The sequence below is a fragment of the Anomalospiza imberbis genome, chromosome 21, assembly GCF_031753505.1.
Source record: "Anomalospiza imberbis isolate Cuckoo-Finch-1a 21T00152 chromosome 21, ASM3175350v1, whole genome shotgun sequence".
NCBI lineage: Eukaryota > Metazoa > Chordata > Aves > Passeriformes > Viduidae > Anomalospiza > Anomalospiza imberbis.
The window spans coordinates 8,898,751-8,918,796 of NC_089701.1; the positions used below are offsets into that span (position 1 = coordinate 8,898,751).

Genomic DNA, 20,046 nt, shown 5'->3' on the forward strand with positions numbered 1-20,046 from the left:
ACACTCCACATCAGCAGAGGGGCTTGGCCCGAGCTCAGGAGCCTTTGCAGCTCCCGAGCGGGGTCTGGGGTGTCCTGACACACCACACAGGGAATCCCTGCTCCAGCTCCTCAAGCCCCCTGCAACAGCTTCCCTTTTCCATCCCTTCCTGCAGCTGCTTCAGGGAGCTCCCCAAAGGTGCTGCTGCAGCAAAATAAAATCCTTAATGCCTGTCCTGCTGAGAGGATCAGTGGAGGGCTCCCAGCAGCACTCACCGGGTAGCCAGGCGGACCAGCAGCACCAGCTGCTCCAGGAGCGCCTCTTTCCCCACCCAAGCCAGGCTTCCCAGGAATGCCATCCAGCCCTCTTGTGCCAGGAACACCCTGCAAGGCCAGAAAAGCCCCTTAGGCCCCCCAAAACACAGCTCCGGGAGGGCTAAGCCAGGGAAAGCCCCGTGGCTGATGCAGCTGGGTCACCTCGGGGTCCAAAGGTGCCACCTGCTCCAGGTGCAGGACATTGCTGTCCCCACACCCCACTCGTCACCACCCACACACACAGGGTTTGGGGTTCCCTGCCCCACAACCACGCCAGGGATGAAAATGCCCTGGAGTGGCACCCATGTCAGTTGAGTTTTTTGGGGTTTTTTTTTGCTCTAGGGTTGGGATTAAATGTGTGAGGCAGTATTTCTTGTTTGGATTCAGATGTTTATTAGTTCTTATCTATATTATAGTCTCACAAACTGTGAGTTCTATAGTACTTCACTCTAACAAATTATAAATGGAACTGTATTTCTCTTTCTACAAGTTTTTTTAAGGATAAACTGTCTAATTAAGAAATTACACTTAAATTATTTTTTACTTTTAACCTAACAACAAACCACCCGTGGCCTGCAATGTAGACTTTTTTATCTAATTGCACACTACTACTTAAACCTATGAAGAAGAAGGTGAAGAAGAAGGACCAGCCTCTGCCCTAAAACCTCCATCTTGCTTTATATATATTACTATATATATGATATATATGATATATTATATACATGTTAGACATAATATATATTATATAATATCATAATGATATGATATGATATGATATCATATCATATCATTATTATATTATATTATATTATATTATATTATATTTATTATAGTATATTATAGTATAGTATAGTATATTTATTATATTATATGTGCAAATATATATATATATATATATATTATATATATATTACTATATCCTAAAACTTTAGTAAGTTTTCCACCCTGTGATATCACACACTTCTATCCAAACTCCACACCCACAATCCCAGTTCTGTCATTCCATTCTGGAAGCTTCCCCATGGCCTCAGGTCAAATGCAGTGTTCTCCTGGGGGTCAGTGCCTGTCAGCACAAAAAAGTCTCAAATTCTCAGGGACCAGGGCTCCTACAGGAACCTGTGGGACATGACCCCAGCCCAGCAAGGTGCAGCTCTGCACTTACAGGCAGCCCTGGGAGCCCTCGAGGACCTGGGTCACCTGTTCTGCCCTGGGAAAAGAAGGATGTTCAGCAGTGTGTCCATGGAACAGGGGAGCAGGGAAGTGGGATCAGGGTGAGGCTTCGCTCAGAGAAATCCCCATGTCTTGGGACCATCTCAAAGGTGTCTGTGCCACATCAGGACAGAGCCCAGCCAGCAGGGAGTGGGACCAGGGTCCTGCCTGCTCCCAGAAAGGGCTTTGGGATGGGTCCGTGCTGCAGGTCACACATCCATGCAGAGGATCGGAGCGGCTAGGAATACAGGGAGCAAGGAGAGCCCTACCTGGGAGCCTGGAGCACCACGAGGACCAGGGGGACCTGGCAGGGCCTGGGGGACAAGAGCAGTGTCACCAGCAGTGACACAGCCCTGGCTGTGCTCCCTGCCAATTGAACTGCAACACTGGCAAAAGCTCCCCATGGCAAAGCTTTCCCATTTCCCCATTCCCAGCCCAGCACAGAGAACTTGCCTGCTGCTTTCCAGGGGCTGGAGCTGCCCAGAACAGCAGCAAACAGTGCTTACCTTTGGACCAGCTTTTCCTGGAAATCCTGGTTGACCTTGAGCTCCCCTTTCTCCCTGTTAGGAGGCAAGAAAGATTTCCTTTCCTCTGTATGTTTTAACACAAAAACCTCATAAAAAAGCACAACAAAACAAACAAAAACCAGCTTTGAGAACAATCCAGAGGTGTTGGAGCAGAGGAGGTGCTGGAGTGCCAATGATTCACCTGCTATGGGAGACAGATCCAGCTGTTCTCCTCCCACCATGGCTGGTGGAGGCTATGGACACCTCCAAACCCATCCACTGGCTTCAAAACTCATCCCAAAAATGCTTCCAGTGCTTCCAGTGCTGGAGGGGGTGTCCCATCCCTACCTTGTCTCCCCTGCGTCCCAACCTCCCACGGTCTCCAGCAGGTCCTGGATAGCCCTGGGAAGAGCTTGGGGTTAGGAGGCAGCTGGGGCTGCCTGGCATCTCTGTGTTTTTGGGAGAAGGTGGCTGAGGGAAAGGCAGGAGCCCTGGGAGGATGGTGAGTGCCCAGCTGGAGGCTGCTGCAGCCTCCTCCCAGTCTGGCCACTGCCGTGTCCCCTCCGTGGGCAGCTCCATCACTTACATAGGTGCCCACAGGTCCTTGTGGCCCCTCCAAGCCGGGCTTCCCAGGCAGCCCCTGGCAGGTAAAACAAGAGAATGAGCAAACCTCCACTCCCGGGATGCAGTCAGGCACCCTCCCTGCCTCAGTGATCCCACGGGATCTGAGGAGCCCTTGGGCTGGGTCCATGGGATCCCCCCAGGTCTCCCCAGGGCAGCCCAGAGCCTCTGGGGGCTGTGCACCACCATCACTCCCCAACCATCCCCCCCCAAACCCAGCTCTCACCTTTGGGCCCGAGCAACCCGGGTCTCCATCAAGTCCAGGCTTTCCTGGAGAGCCCTTTGGGATTATTTGGGGAAGAGGTGTCAGTCAAAGGCTGAGAGCAGACTAGCCCCCCGAGCCCTCACTGGTGCCCCGAGCTCCTAGCCAGGGGTCACCTGGGCCCAGCAGGGTCACCGGGGGCAAACTCGGCTATTGTGGCTGGTCCTGGTGGCTCCTGCACACCGGCCCCCATGGCTGGCAGGGCTGTCACCAGGGAAAGTGACAATCCTTGCCCTCAACATCACCACCAAGCCCAGCTGAGTGCAAGCTCTCAGGGAGGAGCTGTTCCAGCTGCAGGAGCTGTTCCAGGTCTCCATCCCAGGTCACTGAGCTGGAGGGACCCACCAGGACCGAGTGCCACCCCTGTCCCTGCCCAGACCCTCAACAACCCCACCCTGGGCATCCCTGGCAGCGCTGGCCCAACGCTCCTGGAGCTCTGGCAGCCTCGGGGCCGTGCCCATTCCCTGGGGAGCCTGGGCAGTGCCAGCACCCTCCTCCTGAACCTGTGCCACCCTCTGCCGCTGGGATGTGCTCCCAGGACCCAGAGCCAGCTCCTGCTCAGCCATGGAGGGTTTCCATGAGCTGCTGTTCCCCATGGACACCCTGCCAGGCTCAGGGAGGCTGCATAGTTCCTGGAGCAGGCTGATTCCTTGGGGGAATGATTCTGCTCTTCCCTAGCCCCAGTTATTTCTACCACTGAGCCTCTTAAATGTGTTTTATCAACCAGCTAAGATCAGGTCCTACAGATGCCCTGATTCCCAAGGAAAGTCCCACATTTCCCACCAGCAGCACCAGCCCCACTGACATCCCACCTAGAAAAACACATAGTTCATGCAGAGCAACATTTTTTTTTCCCTTACTATGGATCCAGGAGTTCCGGCGTGCCCACGGCCCCCTGGCAAACCAGCAAATCCCTGGAGGGAAGGGCAGCAGAGGAGCCATGGAGGGAAGGCAGGAGAGGAGGATGAAGAGACTCAGCCCCGGGTTTGAGCCCCACCCAAAGCACAGGTGAAGGGCCCAGCCTGGTCAAGGCAGCACTGGGGCTTTTCCTTCAAATCCAGCTCCTGGATTCCTCATGGAATCACTACAGCTGTGAGTGGACAGACACAACACCCACTTGTGCCCCCAGACACTCAGTGTGATGCTGGCAGCACTCAGGTGTGTCTCTGACCCAGTTTTCATCCTCTTTTTTGAGGGAAGCACCAGATTTTCATTTTTTAAATTTTTTTTTTTTTAAATTTCAGAGCAAACATAAATATATGATATCCTGCAGAAGGGAAAACCTGCTGCCAGCCCCAGTCTTGCTGCTGGATTTGTTCAGGCTAGCAGTGCCAGGGGTGGGAAATCCCACTACCCTGTTCCCAGTCCTTCCCCCCTGAGTAGGATTCCCAGAGGAGCACCCTCCAGCTGCCCATGGACATGCTTTGGAGGCACATTCCCAAAGGGATAAAGCTGAGCAGAGGGATGGAAAGCCAGAAATCAGCTCTACTCACCAGTGGTCCCCTCCTGCCTGGGCTGCCCACGATCCCTGGGTGGCCCTGCAGGATGAGGACAAGGATGAGGATGAGGATGAGGAAGCAGAACAGCCTCTCCCAGCCCCCTCATGGCAAAGTCCACGGTATCAAGGTCTTGTCCCACACAGCCACAAGGATAGGAGGTTGGGAAGTGTCCCCACTGATGGTATCAGCTCTTGTCCCTCATGGCCATGGGATGGGAGGTTGGGAAGTGTCCCCACTGATGGTATCAGCTCTTGTCCCTCATGGCCATGGGATGGGAGGTTGGGAAGTGTTCCCACTGATTGTATCGGGTCTTGTCCCACACAGCCACAAGGATGGGAGGCTGGGAAGTGTCCCCATTGATGGTATCAGCTCTTGTCCCTCATGGCCATGGGATGGGAGGTTGGGAAATGCCCCCATGGGCTCAGCTGCCCCTGCCCACACGTCCCAGCACCCTGTCCCCAGGCAAGTACAGATGTAGGATGGGAACCTGTGTACCAGGCTTTCCTTCTGCGCCCTCCGCTCCCGGCACGCCCCGCGAGCCCTGCAAGGAGAGTTTTGCCTCAGGGTGGTCCCACCAAGGGCTCCCCCAGGCCCAGAGCCACCCTGCAGGGTGACAGTGTGGCACATCAGCAGTGGCACTGCCTGTGGAGCTGTGCATTCCTCCGTGCACAGCTCATCCCAGGAACACCTCAGCTGGGTTTTCCCTCCTCCTGCCCCAGCTATTTATTCCTGGCTCCTTCACCAGCCTCAGCTCTGAATAACAGAGCTTCCTTATAAAGTTCTTTCCTGGAATTTTCTGTGCTCAGCATTCCGGAGGAAGTCGTGGTGTTGGGCAGGTGGTTTGTCAAAATGCAATGTGCCACAGCCTGAGATGCTCATCCCCAACTTTTCCTGCTCAAATTCCTGACCCTCTGGTCTGATCACATGCCAGGATGCTGCTCCCATGTCCCAGAGCCAGCAGCTCTCCATGGCAGCCCAGGGATGTGGGATATCCTCTACTTACAGGCAGTCCAGGGACTCCAACCAGCCCACGCTGCCCCACACGGCCCTGGAAAACAGCAGGAATCACAAACCCATCCCTCTGCCAGCAGCAAAGCTGCAGATCTGGAGGAAAATCTTGTGCCTGAAGGATGTGCTCCGGCCCAGCACATCCCAAGCCAAGCAAGGCATGTTTCAATCCAGGGCTGTTTCAATCCCCCACAGCCAAAGATGCTCCAAGATCCAGCCCCAAATTCCAGCGTCCTGTTAATTACCCGGGCTCCCCGTGGTCCTGGGGTTCCCTTGGGGCCATCAGGTCCTTGGCATCCCTAAAATCCACACAAAGGAAAACACAGACATTGCAAATCTATAGGGGCAGGTCAGGGGGATGCCATGCGCAGGGAGGGGGACAAGAGGCTGGAGACCCCCCCAGGATGGTGGCCCCGGGTGCTGGGACCCTGGCAGGGTGGGCACATCCCTGTTTGCCATGCAAGGAAGTGGGCAGCCCATGGAAAAGCAGCAAATTCTGGCACCGACCTTGGGTCCCTCGCTGCTGTTTAGCCCTGCAGGGCCAATCTGACCTTCTTCCCCCTGCCAGGAGAGAGGGGAGGAATGATCCAGGGAAAACACAGCCCCTGATCCCCCGGGAGTCACCAGCCTGCTGCTGGTGTAGGGAACAACACTGCGAGTGTGACCAGAGGTGACATTAATAAATGGCACCAGCTGAGCTTTGGTGGGAATGGCGACTTCCCCATCCCCCAGGGCTAAAAAACCAGGCAGAAAGTAAAATCTCAGCAGTTTGGTGTGGCCCAAAATGACATAGTTAATGAATATTTTTGTTTCCTGGTGGACAAATTAAAGGCAATTCCAAGGACTGCTGTGCCACAGCTGCTGCCTGCTCCAGCCCCTGTGCCAGCAGCACTGCCTGGGAGGGTGGACTAGGTAGGAGAGGATTCCTGCTGCATCCCCAGCTCCTGGAGAGGTGGGAGGAGCTGTTACTCATCCCGGAGAGCAATAAAGCAGATCCAGGAGGGTATCCCAAAAGCCCTGGGAGTGGGAGGGCGTCCCCTGCAGACTGGAAAGGTGGGTGGGAAAGTAATTCTCCTTTTCCTGAGAAGCTGGGAATCACTAGGGATCAGCAGCCAGCCTCAAACACGGATCTGGAGGGGGGTTCAGTCTCCCAGACAGCTCTCTCAGAGCACACACTGAAGGAGGAAGCATTCCCAAAGCCCTTCAGGCTGCCAGCACAGGCTCCAGGAGCAGGGAGGCTGGCAGGAGTCAGAGAGGGGCACAAAATGAGCAATCCACGAACCCTCTGCTCCCAAAAGCTGCAAAGGAGCTGGCCCAGAGCAGGGACTCAGCAGGATCCTGCAGAGCTGCTCAGGCTGAGGCAGCTGGGGAGGGCTGGCAATCCTCTGCCGGAGCCTGCTCTGGCATCAGTGAACCCAGCAGCGAATTTTGGGGTGCAGAGGTGTGGAGCAGGCAGAGCACAGCTCGGTTTGGGTGCTGGGGCACCTGCAGCCCCAAGGCTGGGGGCTCTGGGCCAAACTCCCCGTGGCTGATGCTGTTAAAGGGATCCCTTAGGAGAGATCCGATAAATCAGCACTGCCTGCCCCCCTCAGGGCTGTCCCCACGCTGTGACACAGGTCACACAGGACACAGGTCCCTCAGGAGCTGTGTGCTCCCCCACCCAGTGACACTCCATCCCAGCAGTGGCACTCACGTCTGGTCCCCGTGGCCCTGCAGCCCCTCGGGGGCCAGGGAAGCCCTGCAAGCCCCCCTGGCCCCGGGTTCCTGGAGGGCCTTTTGCTCCTTGTGCTCCTCGTGGGCCCTTGGAGGAACAAAACACTGAATGTCACAAAGCAGGGACAGCAATTCCCTGACCCATGGGCAGGAATTCCCCTGGAGAACCCATCACTGGCAGGGGTGGGCACCCCAAAGCCTCGTCCCCCAGCATCCCTGGGGCACCTGAAATGGGGAAATACATCGTTTAAACAGGCAGAGCAAAATGGAGCAGGGAAGGATGGATCAGGTGGTGGGATCAGTACAAAATGGGCTGCCTGGCTCTCACAGACCCCAAAACCCAGCAGGGCCCAGGCTCCTCGGGCAGCCACACCCACCCACAGCTGGGCAAAGCACATCTGAGCAACAGAGGCAGCAGCTCTATGAGCCGTGCCCATTCCCTGGGGAGCCTGGGCAGTGCCAGCACCCTCTGGGGGAAGAACCTTTCCTGCTCTCCAGCCTGACCTGCCCTGGCCCAGCTCCAGCCGTTCCCTGGCTCCTGTCCCTGTCCCAGAGTGCAGGGGGCTCTCATTCCAGCACCCAGCCCCTCTATGTTCCCTCCCCAGGGTGGCCAGGGACCTCCAGGTGGCATTTGGAGGCACCACAGGCTTGGGAATTGGTACCTTGCCTCCTTTGGCTCCCAAATCTCCCTTGGCTCCACCCGGACCTCGGCAGCCCTGCAAGAGCAGCAGCAGTGGAGGTTACACTGAGGAACCCCTGGTGCAAGCTGTGCTCTGACCCTGCCACCAAAGAAAGAGAATTTTGCCCTGTTCCAGTCAGGGCTTTCCTCTGGATGGGCCTTTCTGAGCTGGGAGCAGGGACCTGCTGGAGCTGGCCCCAGGACTTCTGGGTTCAATCCCCACCAAACCAAGCCCAGCAGCCCATGGCAGCACCAGTGCCAGCTCCCAGCTGGTGGTGGCATCCCTGGCACCACCAAAACAATGCCAAGTGTCTTCTCCTCACTGCTGTGTTCCTTCGCTCAGGCCAAAGCATTCCCACCTCCCGGAGCTCCCAAACGCAGGTGACCTCTCAGGACACTCCCAAGTCTGAAAGCTCCTCTTACTACAGCAAAAGGAGCCCAAACTCAGCTCTGCCTTCCCAAACAGCTCCAGCTGGCACCTACTCAAACATCAAGTCCAAGCACACATAAAGAACATGGAGCCGCAGCTTTGGGCTGCTCTGCCTCGGCTCCCCTGCTTCCAAAGCAGGATCTCATGGATGCCATCACTCACCTGCTCTCCTTGGGTGCCTTTAGCACCTGGCAGGCCAAGAAAACCCTTCAGAGAGACAGAGAATGCAAGTTTAAAAGAAACACACAAAGGGAAGCATTGTGTGTGCTCCTGGAGGTGGCAGGGATGGGATGGGCTGGGCTGGAAATGGGGGCACCAGTTTGGCTATGCAGGGTTGCTGCTGAGATCCCCCAGTGGGATTTGTTCCCCAAAAAGGGACCAGAAGAGTCACAAACCCTCCCAAGGCTGTCCCTAAGATGAGGATGAGGACCTTGTTCAACTCCAAAATGCACCCACCACCTCCCACCCCTCATCCCATTCAAGCCCCAGTTCTCAGCTCTGTAGCTTGGGGTCCCAGGACACAGAAAGGGACACCTGGGCCAGGCAGGAGGAAGGTCAGGCTGTCCCAAGCCTCTGGAAAGGGCATCTGAGCACCCAAATCCCTTGGGAAAAGGGTGTCCCAGGGAAGGGATCAGCAGGGCTGGGTCATCTCTGCTGATAAATCCACAGGGAAAGAATAAAATGGAGACTAAAAAGAGGAGCTTTGGGGATGAGGACTGTGGCCACAGAGATGTGGCTGGCATCCCCACCAGCTCTGTGGGAAGCTGGGGAAATGGGATTCCCTGCAGGATTTTGTGGGGCTGTCAGGGGGAGGATGAGAGCACCCCACATCCAGCCACCCCCTTCCCATGCACTTACCCCAGGGCCCTCCTGTCCCAGCTGTCCCCTCACCCCAGGGGCCCCATCTGCACCCTGCAAGAGGAATCCTGGAATCACAGACTGTCCTAGGCTGGAAGGGACCCCAAGGATCACCCAGCCCAGCCCCTGGCCCTGCCCAGACCCCCACCAACCCCATCCGGGGCATCCCTGGCAGCGCTGGCCAAACGCTCCTGGAGCTCTGGCAGCCTCGGGGCCGTGCCCATTCCCTGGGGAGCCTGGGCAGTGCCAGCACCCTCTGGGGGAAGAACCTTTCCTGCTCTCCAGCCTGACCTGCCCTGGCCCAGCCCCCGCCGTTCCCTGGCTCCTGTCCCTGTCCCAGAGTGCAGGGAGCTCTCATTCCAGCACCCAGCCCCTCCATGTCCCCTCCCCAGGGTGACCAGGTGGCATTTGGGAGGTCAGCTGGAAGTGCTGCCCCCGCTCCCCTCCAAAAACAGGAACAAGGACCCCCTCAACCCCATATGCCACGTCCCTGAAGGGAAATCCCTCCAAGCTGGGCTTCATCCCCACCAAGGTCCAGAAAAACGCTCTTACTGTGTCTCCTTTGGGACCTGTGGATCCCTCCAGCCCTGCTGGACCCTGGGAAAAGCAAAAGCAGGGAGATGTTGTGAGAAGAGGGATGTGGCTCCCTGTCCTGCTCTGGGGATGAGACCCCAGCCCACAGGAACCTGCCCAGGAGCTGCCTCACACCTCAGGACAGCAGGAGCTGTCCCCACCCAGGGGACACAGCCCTTCCCACCCGATCGAAGCAGTGACCCTTGAAGGGGCAATAACGTGCTCTGACTCCATGTTGTAGAAGGCTGAATAAATTGCTTTTATTAGGCTAAATTATATTCAATTAATACTATACTAGAACTATATCATACTTAAAAGATACTAACGAAAAAACTCAGACCCGGCTGGCCAGTCAATCCATACAACCATCACTGAGTCCAATTAACAAATCACTCCTGGGTAAATAATCTCCGTAACACATCCCATGTGTGCCAAGAGAGAAGAATTGTTTTCTTCCTTCTCTGAGCTTTCTCACTGCATCTCACAACTTCCCAGGAAAAATCCTGGGAGGGAGAATCATGTCTGTCTCTGTTCAGAGAATGGGTGTGGGTGAACACCACACCACCCACCCACTCCTGGGGGGCCACCAGGACCCCCAGGGTCAAGGATTTCACATCCACTTCCCAAATACATGAGGGACAGATCCCAGCAGCTCCTGGAAGAGAACTGGGGGGATGCACCCACCCCAGGACAGCACCACTCACCTGAGAGCCCCTGGGGCCGGGGGGGCCACGCCTGCCCTGCAAGCCCTGGGGTCCCTGCAGAGGAGGGACAGGAAGCTGCCGTTAGGATCAAAACCTCTCCTGGGAATTCCCAGCCGCTGAGGAGCTCCAGAGTTTCCAGCTTAGGGCACACTGAGGGCTACAGAAAGGATTCCCAGCCCTGAGCCAGCCTCTGCAGCTTTTGGGGTGGGTTTTGAACGCACCCCTCCCGGCTGGAGGAGACCACTCCAGGCGAGGTGAGCCTGGGACAGCCTCCCACCCCGGGCACCCCATCCCGGGGGTCTCCTACCTTGGGGCCGCGGGGGCCGGCCATCCCAGGAGGGCCCATTTCCCCCTGCGGAGAGAGCAGAGCAGGGGCGGGGTGAGCGCAGCAGCGACCGCAAAATCCCAAACAACAAAGGATGGGCACCGGGCACACCCACCTGAGAGCCATTGATGCCTCGGCATCCCACGGATCCCGGCTGGCCGGGCTCTCCCTGCAAGGCAAGACCCTGCTCAGCCCCACAGGGCAGGTGGGACAGGGACTTCCGAGCATCCCGGGGCTACTGGGGATGCTGGAGGGCTTTGCTGGTGAGTTTTAACACCACTGGTCCTTTTGCAGTCCTCCCCCGCTGCCAAGGATGGTTTTAACCAAATGCAGCATTTTAGGTGTCAGTTAGAACAAGGGATGAACCAGGTGGCACTCTGGGCAGCAGCAGCTCTGCTGCCTCAACTTCCATCTGTACCAAACCCTGAGACTCACCATGGAACCAGCAGGGCCCGGGGGACCCACTGAGCCACCTTCTCCCTGCAGCAGGAGAAAAAAAACAAAACAAAAAACAAAACAAAAAAAAATATTTTGTTTTGATTCTCTCCTTCAGCACAAATCCCCCTTTTGTTTCACATCATTTCCCATCATTTCCCACATTTCTTCACATCAGCTGTTTGATGCCCCCTTGGACATTTGCTGACCAACCCCAGCTCCCTTTCATGCTGGAGAATTCATCCATTCACCACCAAACCCCTTCAGTTTTCCTTTCAAATCCTTTTCCAACCCTCTCCTGGACAGGATGTCTCCCAGTTATGTGGGAGCACTGAGCTATCCATATGCTGAGAGCAGCCTGGAAAAACCACTGCTGCCAGCCTGGGATTCATCTCAGCTGGAGGTGGCCACCTAAAATAAATCCCAGTGTGCTCTGGAACAGCTCATTTCTCTTCATTTCTCCTCGTCCCCAGCCAGAACAGGGATGGGAAATGCTGGAGGCAAGGCCCCAACGTGCCTGGGTGCAAATCCCTGCTCAGACCCCTCTTCCCAGTGGGAATCCCCACTCCTGCACCCCTTTGGGGAGGGCACAGAGAAGGGAAATCCACTCACCTCCGGCCCTGCAGGGCCCTGGAAGCCCATGGCACCCTTCAGCCCCGCCAGCCCCTGGGAGAGAAGCCAGGAATGAGGTGTCAGCACCCTGAGGTGACACTGCCTTTGTCCCCTCCCTCACAGGAGGGGCAGGGACAACACAGAGCCCACGAGGGCTTTGCCAAAGCCAGGAGAGTGTGGGCTGGAGCTTGGGGACATCGCAGAGAGGGACAGGGGTCAGGCCAGCAAAGGGCACGGAGGGAAGCGTGTGGGACACCTCCAGCTCCCCAGGTAACTCACCTGGAGCCCTGCAGGACCTGGCAGCCCATTCTCTCCCTTCACCCCCTGGAAAAGCCAAGAGCAGCCTGAGTGATGGAGGAGAGCAGGACCTGGGGCTGGGGGGCTGTGGCAGGGAAGGAGAGACCCCTGCCCACCCTGGCAGGGCTGTGAGGTGCAGGGACAGCCACCCTCACCTTCACTCCCTTCTCTCCTTTGTCCCCAGCTGGTCCAGGTTCTCCCAAGAAACCCTGAAATTGAACAAGGATGAAATGGGAACAAGGATGAGCCCCAGCTGGGCCACCAGGAGTTAAAGTGTGGCTGCTGTGCCTCAAAGGACACAATCAGGGTGGGACAGGAGGATGGGGACCCTCAAGGTTGTGCCACATGGGGCAAAGCCTGGCTGCTGGTGCCCACCATGGTGTCACCTCCCTGCAGCTCCTCGGGCACCATGTCACCCACAGCAGTGACACAGGGCAGGAGGGCACAAAGTGTGGCCCAGAACAGGGATCTGATAACCCACATGGGACTGCTGCTGCAAAAAGAAATTAGATCTCAAACCCACCAGGATGATCAGTCTTTGGAGGAGCCCAAAAATCACCTGGCAGCTCTAAAAATGTTGGTCTGAAGAAGACTAAGTGATGGAAAATTAAAAAATTAAAGGGTGACAAACCACCAGCATTCACTGTTTTATGGACATTTTCCATCCTGGCTGACAAAGCCCTGGGGAGGAGCTGCAGGAGCAGTGCTGGTACCAGTGCGACCAGTATGAAAGGTGCTGGGTTTGGCACTGGGAGCACCTGCTGGAGCTGGCACTGCTGGGACTGGGGCTGACACCTCATCGTGCCCATGGCTGTGCAAGCCAGAGCCAACTCACCTCTTCTCCCTTGTCCCCAGCCAGCCCTCGGTCACCCTGGAAGCCCTGGAGGCCCTGGGAAGGGGAGGAAGGAGCCGGGCAGGCACTGAGGGGCTGCCACCCGTGTCCCCCCTGCTCCCCAGCAGCTGCTGAGAGCCCCAGACTTTCCAGCACCCCCCAGCCCCTGCCCTCTAAACCCCCTGAAAAAGCTCCCGAGCCCAGGAGCGTTGCCTGTATTCCCCAGGGATTGCTGCCAGGGTCTGGACAAGGGCAGGCACCAAGGAACCAGATTCCTGGACTGGACACGACCCAGGCATTCCGGAATGACTCTCATTTCCTGCTCACCCTCCCAGTTTTGAGCCCTCAAGGCCACTGGTCTAGTGGAAGATGTCCCAGCCCATGGCACAGGGTGGAATGAGATGATTTTAAGGTCCCTTCCAACCCAAGGCATTCCAGGATTTGCAGTTATTTTCCACGAGGGAGTCCAGGTGCAGCAGCCCAGCCCTGCTGCTCAGACCCACCACACTCAGGAGCTGCAGCTCTGGATATGCCAGCCCCTTAATGCCCGTGTGGGATGCCCCACAACCCTTTTATTCCTGGCAAATCTAAACCTCGAGGCACTAATTGAGGCCTGCCTGGTTTGGGGGATGAGGAGAAATATTCTAAAGGAGGCAAGAAATGGAAGGGCAGCTTTAGGAACTCCTTGTCTCCAGCCCAGGGTTTGGAGCTCCAGCTTCCCCCTGATCCTGAGCCTTCCCTGGCCCTGCCTGCCCATGGCTCACCTGCTCCCCTGGCAGCCCCCAGGGCCCAGGTTTGCCATCCAAGCCAGGGAAACCATCAGATCCGGGGTATCCCACACGTCCTGGTAAGCCCTGGAGCCCGGGTTCCCCCTGGGGACAAAAATCCAAGCATGGAAAATTAAAATATCCACATTATGAAAGCAATAAAGAAACTCTGAGCTCTGCCTGTCCCTGGCTCCGGAGCTGGGGAAAAGCTCTATGCATCAGGGGCTGCAAGCATCGGGCAGGTGGATCTTTGCAGGTTCTCCTCCAAATCCCTGGGATAGTTGGAGCAAGGGGTTGCACATCAGGAAGCAACACGGAGGGCAGGGAAGGAGAAATGCAGTGAGAGAAGGTCGAGTGAAAGCTCCTGCCTCAAAGCCATTCCTGACCCTTTCCCACATGCAGGAGTCAGAGCAGATCCACCCCAGGATCCATGAGCAGCTTTACCCCTGAGCCTGGTGCAGTCCTGAATTCAGGCAGGCTGAAGAGCAGTGGTGTGGGAGAGTGGGACATTGCTCTCCTTTCCTGGTACCCACAGGGCACCTAAATCCCACAGGGAGCTGAGCTGGGCAACCCCAGGGGAGATGGGATCCCATGAGGGATCCCCATGGAGGGCACAGGCAGAGCTCACCCGTCCCATGCAGAGCTGGGGGGGTTCTAGGGGGTGACAAAAGGACTTTGGGAGGGCGTCACCCGGAGGTGTGCAGCACCCAAAGGGGCTGTGCTGAGCTGTGACTGAGCCATCCCTGGTACTGCAGCACAAGAGGAGCAGCAGGAGAATGACTTTGTGCAGAGCCACCCCTGCCTGGCACAGCAGGGAGGAGACCAGGGCATCGATCCCATCACTCCAAACCGGGCACACCATTCCCAAGCTGTCCCCAAGCCCATCACGACTCTCCCTCACCCAGGCATGGGCTGATCCAAGAGGGCCAGGGTTGCTGAGGGTCCCAGGGCAGCCCTGAGGGCACAATCAACCTGTCCCAAGTGTTCCCACACCCCCCCAGCCCTCACTCACCGTGTACCCCCGCTGGCCTTTCTCGCCCGGCTGTCCCGGTGCTCCGCAGGCTCCCTGTGCACAAACAGGGACTGAGTCACCCACGGTGTCCCCCCATCCTGCCCCGAGCCCTGTGGAGGCTGGCAGGACAAGCAGCAATGCCCAGAGGTGACCTTGGGAAGAGCACAGTGGGATAATTCACATCCCTGGCACCCCCACCCTGCCCACCATGCCCAGGGCAGGTTTGGAGTCAGCAGCGGATCCATTTTCCCACTCCTTTGGTTCCAGGACAGAGAATTTTGCCTTCTTTTCCTTTGCCTTATGGCCAGATGGGGGGGAAGCATCACCCAGCAATGCCAAGCTAGTGGGCATTGGGCTGAGACCCCCAGCACAGGCTGGCCCCACACAAATCCTGCCCCAGCCCTTCCCTGCCTTGTTTTTGTGCCTCTGGGAGGGATCCACATGGTCCCTTCCCCAAAAACAAGGGCTGGAACCTGATGCCCCAGGAAACGCAGCCAGCCCTGCTCAGCTGGCAGAGCAGAGGGGCTGCAGCTGCCAGGACAACCCTGGGAGTTGGATATCAAACATCCCGGGTTTCAGTGGGAAGCAGACAAGAAATCCATTAGGCTGCTTTGAAACCCAATCCCAAAGCCCCTGATTACAGCACAGCAGCGGCCCCAGCCTGAGTGCTTGGGGACATCCACCCTGAAAGTGTCCCCAGGGCAGCCAGAGTGGCACAAGGCCACCAAAAGGACAGCAGGACTTTGGTACTTACGGGTGCTCCTGTTTTCCCAGGGTGTCCTGGGGGCCCAGGAGCTCCAGGTTTTCTCTGGATTAAAAAAAAAAAAAAAAAAAAAAAAACGTTGGTAAAACCCATCAAGTGCTTGGAGCAAGGAGAACTCAGCTGCCAACGAGGAAAAATCCAAACTCAAAGTGACCAAAGCAGCACTCACCGGCCAGCCCGCATGCAGGAGTTGGTAAAATGATGATTGCTGGAAGAAAATGAGGGGGGAAAAGCAAAATGTTAAAAAAAATAATCCCAAATCCCTTTTTGTTGGCTTTCTCCTTGTCTTGGGAAGATGCAGCAATGAACCACGCCTTTAATTTGTTTATTTCAGACTCAGTGCATGCGAGGCATAGGAGGAAGGACAATCTGAGGATAAGGTGTGGGAAATAAGGAACTACTTCAGTAGAAAATTAGGCAGAGAGCCCACTTCTCCTGGGTTTGGTGAAATTCATCTCCTCCACAGGTGCCCTGCAGCCCTGGGACACCAAAATGTTTGGAACATGGGAAGGTCAGAAATGTGGTGGTGGTGAGCACAGGGACTGCCAGATTTTAAACTAAAATCAGCTGGTTTGACCCTGCAGGTTACTCCACGTGGGGAATCTCCTCCAGCCTCTGGAAAACCCAGAGGAGCAGATCCCAAGTAGGCTTTCCTCTTGCTGCTCCCAGCAGCCAAATCTTGGATGCACTTCCAATTTTTCCGAAGACCAGATGACCACAGAGAAGGGGAAACCCACCTGAAAGGCCCAGGGTGGATTAATCCCATCATATTTCCTTCCAAATAAAGGTCCTAAGACCACTTCGTGCAGCCTCCTCTCTGCACACTTCCAAGCCAAGTTTTCCCAAATTTTGGGAGGGGTCCAGGAAATAAAATGTCCATCTCCAGCTACCAGCAGCACAGGGGGGCAAAATCCATCTTTCTTTCTCCTCCTCCTTCCCATGGTGACCCCACACCGACAGTCCAGGCAGCTCCTCCAAATCCTGGCTCGCATCAATGGTTCAGAAATCCCTTTCCTTATCCAGCATCCCAATCCCAGGCAGCTGGAGGGGCAGCATTCCTCTGTTCTCCCCAGTTTCAATCTCGAGGGCACTGGTAAACCCCTCCTGTCTCCTGCTCCAAGGATCTGTCCCCCACTACCAGTGGGAGAGAGGGGAAAAGCCAAGGAACTCATGAAGGAAAATAAACCCAGAGCTTTCAAGAGATGGAAATATTCCTAGCAGTGACCAGCACTCTGGGGCAGGTGATGGATGGCATCCCTGCTCCTTTCAGGCTGATCCCAAATTGATTTCCGTGGGTGAACGGTGCAGCCCCTGGCAGGACCATGCTCCTCCTGTCCAGCCAGTTCTCATTCCCCTAAAAATCCACTCCCAAAACCTTTCTGGAGGAGGTTGGAGCACAGCCAAGGCTTTTGCCTTGTCTCAGGAATCGGTGAACTCCGATTCGCTCAGGACAGGATATGATTTCATCCAACCTTTTAAAAAGAAGGAAGACAAAATCCCACCTGAGACACGGACTCGGATTTCGGAGCAGCAGATGCCAGGGAGGGGGAGAGCAGTTAATGGGCTCTGCAATTCCAGCAGGAAACAGTCGGAGCTCTGCTGCTGCTGCAGCTCTGGGAGCGGGGAGCAGCACAAGGGGAGGGGAGGGAGGATGGGGAGCAGCAGCAGCCATGGGGATCTGGGCTCCTGGACTGCAGCCTGGGAGCAGGGCAGAGGAACCCTTCAGGGCAGAGGAACCCTTGGGGGAGAGAAACCTTCAGGGCAGAGAAACCTTCAGCAGCCCTGGGGGAGCAGCTCAGGCCTGGCAGAGCTTTGGCTGCCCACCCTGTGCCACCCTCTGCAGTCACCCCATGGCCATCCCCAAGCTGTGCCACCCCCACCATGGCAGATGCCAACCCTGCAGTAGCAGCACATCCCTAAAAGTTCCCTCTTTTTCCTCAAGGATCGATTTTTCCTTTCCCTCTGAGGTTCCCATGCCCCATTGCCCAGCCTGACCCCTGTTTTCAAGGGGCTGGATAAAAGGAAAGGAGTCTGGTGCAGATTAAGCTCTCCAGTAACTGTGGGAGCTCCAGTTCTCCTTCCCAGGACTCTGGGACTTCCCCACTGCTGAAGGCAGCTCCAGAACAAGGCAGCAGCAGTTCCTGCCCTCCAGCCACAGCGAGACAACTTCTTGGCAAAGCCAGCATCTGTCAACACTTGGGGAGCACAAACACAGGGCAGGGGCTTGGGCTGGAATCACAGCGGCCTTGAGCTGCTTTTCCTCCGTTCCAGTTAACAACAAAGGCTGTTTTCCAGGGGGAGGGAGCGGGAGGGGCTGAGAGCAGCAGGGCAGCCCCAGCCGCGCTGGGACAGCCAGCACATCCCTCGTTTTCCCAGCCCGTCCTCCTGCAGCGGCCCTGAGCCTGCGGGGCACCTTCCCTGCCCCGCATTTCCATGGGCTGGGCCAGCAACACAGCCCAGGACAGCCCCAATCCCCCCAGCACGGGCACTGCGAGCAGCACGGCCCCAAAGCACAGAGCTGCGGCTGCCCGCCGCATCCCCGGGGCAGCCAGTTCCACCCCGGCCTTATCTCAGCTGAGATTAGCAAATCCCAGCCCAGGGCTTGGCGTTCTGCCGCGGCAGCGCCGGGGTCGCGGGGCCACAGACACCATGGCCCTGCGTGGCTTTGGGGTGGCCCACGGCCCCCGCGGCAGACACTGCCTTCCCCTGAGATCGGCCCGGGCCAGCCCTGCGGGGACCGGGCCAGCACGGAGCCGGGGGACAGCACAGAGCCGGGGGACAGGGGACAGGACAGGGGACAGCACGGAGCCGGGGGACAGCACGGAGCCGGGGGACAGGGGACAGGACAGGGGACAGCACAGAGCCGGGGGACAGCACGGAGCCGGGGGACAGCACGGAGCCGGGGGACAGCACGGAGCCGGGGGACAGGGGACAGGACAGGGGACAGCACGGAGCCGGGGGACAGCACGGAGCCGGAGGACAGGGGACAGGACAGGGGACAGCACAGAGACAGGGTACAGGGGACAGCACGGAGCCGGGGGACAGCACGGAGCCGGGGGACAGGGGACAGGACAGGGGACAGCACAGAGACAGGGTACAGGGGACAGCACGGAGCCCAGGGGACAGGGGACAGCACAGAGACAGGGGACAGCACGGAGCCAGGGGACAAGGGACAGGACAGGGGACAGCACAGAGCCAGGGGACAGCACAGAGCCCAGGGGACAGCACAGAGCCGGGGGACAAGGGACAGGACAGGGGACAGCACGGAGCCAGGGGACAGGACAGGGGACAGCACAGAGCCGGGGGACAGCACGGAGCCAGGGGACAGGGGACAGGACAGGGGACAGCACAGAGACAGGGTACAGGGGACAGCACGGAGCCGGGGGACAAGGGACAGGACAGGGGACAGCACAGAGCCGGGGGACAGCACAGAGCCCAGGGGACAGCACGGAGCCGGGGGACAGCACAGAGCCCAGGGGACAGCACGGAGCCGGGGGACAAGGGACAGGACAGGGGACAGCACAGAGCCCAGGGGACAGCACAGAGCCCAGGGGACAGCACAGAGCCCAGGGGACAGCACGGAGCCGGGGGACAAGGGACAGGACAGGGGACAGCACAGAGCCGGGGGACAGCACAGAGCCCAGGGGACAGCACGGAGCCGGGGGACAGCACAGAGCCCAGGGGACAGCACGGAGCCGGGGGACAAGGGACAGGACAGGGGACAGCACAGAGCCCAGGGGACAGCACAGAGCCCAGGGGACAGCACAGAGCCCAGGGGACAGCACGGAGCCGGGGGACAAGGGACAGGACAGGGGACAGCACGGAGCCAGGGGACAGGACAGGGGACAGCACAGAGCCGGGGGACAGCACAGAGACAGGGGACAGCACGGAGACAGGGGACAAGGGACAGCACGGAGCCGGGGGACAGCACAGAGACAGGGGACAGCACGGAGCCCAGGGGACAAGGGACAGGACAGGGGACAGCACAGAGACAGGGTACAGGGGACAGCACGGAGCCCAGGGGACAGGGGACAGCACAGAGACAGGGGACAGCACGGAGCCAGGGGACAAGGGACAGGACAGGGGACAGCACGGAGCCCAGGGGACAGCACAGAGCCGGGGGACAGCACAGAGCCGGGGGACAGCACGGAGCCCAGGGGACAGCACGGAGCCCAGGGGACAGCACGGAGCCGGGGGACAAGGGACAGGACAGGGGACAGCACGGAGCCAGGGGACAGCACGGAGCCCAGGGGACAGCACGGAGCCGGGGGACAGCACAGGGTACAGGGGACAGCACGGAGCCAGGGGACAGCACGGAGCCCAGGGGACAGGGGACAGCACGGAGCCAGGGGACAGCACAGGGGACAGGGGACAGCACAGGGCCAGGGGACAGGGGATAGCACAGGGGACAGGGGACAGCACAGGGCCAGGGGACAGCACAGAGCCCAGGGCCAGGGGACAGCAGCAGAGCCCACAGCCAGAACGCAGCATCTCTCCAGCTTTGGTTTCCCGAGCACAGACGGGACATGTTCCCTCCAGCACTCCCAGGCGGGGACACCAAGGAGCTCCCGGCAACATCCATAGGTGTGGCTGTTTCTGCCTGCAGGAGGGCAAGGCCTGAGGGCTCTTTGCAAACACACGCAAGGGG

At 57.9% G+C, this 20,046-nt stretch overlaps 1 protein-coding gene across 1 annotated transcript in view; it reads right to left on the reverse strand.

The window, feature by feature from the left end:
- LOC137486423 (collagen alpha-1(II) chain-like) overlaps window positions 1-20,046 on the reverse strand; it is an 84,801-nt gene that overhangs the window by 10,835 nt on the left and 53,920 nt on the right. Inside the window, exons 11-40 of the mRNA XM_068211736.1 lie at window positions 15,568-15,606; window positions 15,390-15,443; window positions 14,636-14,689; window positions 13,621-13,728; window positions 12,860-12,913; window positions 12,180-12,233; window positions 12,007-12,051; window positions 11,728-11,781; window positions 11,116-11,160; window positions 10,796-10,849; window positions 10,663-10,707; window positions 10,356-10,409; window positions 9,631-9,675; window positions 9,079-9,132; window positions 8,383-8,427; window positions 7,774-7,827; window positions 7,092-7,199; window positions 5,906-5,959; window positions 5,644-5,697; window positions 5,394-5,438; window positions 4,878-4,931; window positions 4,385-4,429; window positions 3,752-3,805; window positions 2,856-2,909; window positions 2,595-2,648; window positions 2,357-2,410; window positions 2,009-2,062; window positions 1,772-1,816; window positions 1,456-1,500; window positions 255-362 (exon numbers count right to left, since the gene is read on the reverse strand). Coding sequence (XP_068067837.1) covers window positions 255-362; window positions 1,456-1,500; window positions 1,772-1,816; window positions 2,009-2,062; window positions 2,357-2,410; window positions 2,595-2,648; window positions 2,856-2,909; window positions 3,752-3,805; window positions 4,385-4,429; window positions 4,878-4,931; window positions 5,394-5,438; window positions 5,644-5,697; window positions 5,906-5,959; window positions 7,092-7,199; window positions 7,774-7,827; window positions 8,383-8,427; window positions 9,079-9,132; window positions 9,631-9,675; window positions 10,356-10,409; window positions 10,663-10,707; window positions 10,796-10,849; window positions 11,116-11,160; window positions 11,728-11,781; window positions 12,007-12,051; window positions 12,180-12,233; window positions 12,860-12,913; window positions 13,621-13,728; window positions 14,636-14,689; window positions 15,390-15,443; window positions 15,568-15,606 — 1,686 coding nt within the window. The remainder of the gene's footprint in view (window positions 1-254; window positions 363-1,455; window positions 1,501-1,771; window positions 1,817-2,008; window positions 2,063-2,356; window positions 2,411-2,594; window positions 2,649-2,855; window positions 2,910-3,751; window positions 3,806-4,384; window positions 4,430-4,877; window positions 4,932-5,393; window positions 5,439-5,643; window positions 5,698-5,905; window positions 5,960-7,091; window positions 7,200-7,773; window positions 7,828-8,382; window positions 8,428-9,078; window positions 9,133-9,630; window positions 9,676-10,355; window positions 10,410-10,662; window positions 10,708-10,795; window positions 10,850-11,115; window positions 11,161-11,727; window positions 11,782-12,006; window positions 12,052-12,179; window positions 12,234-12,859; window positions 12,914-13,620; window positions 13,729-14,635; window positions 14,690-15,389; window positions 15,444-15,567; window positions 15,607-20,046) is intronic.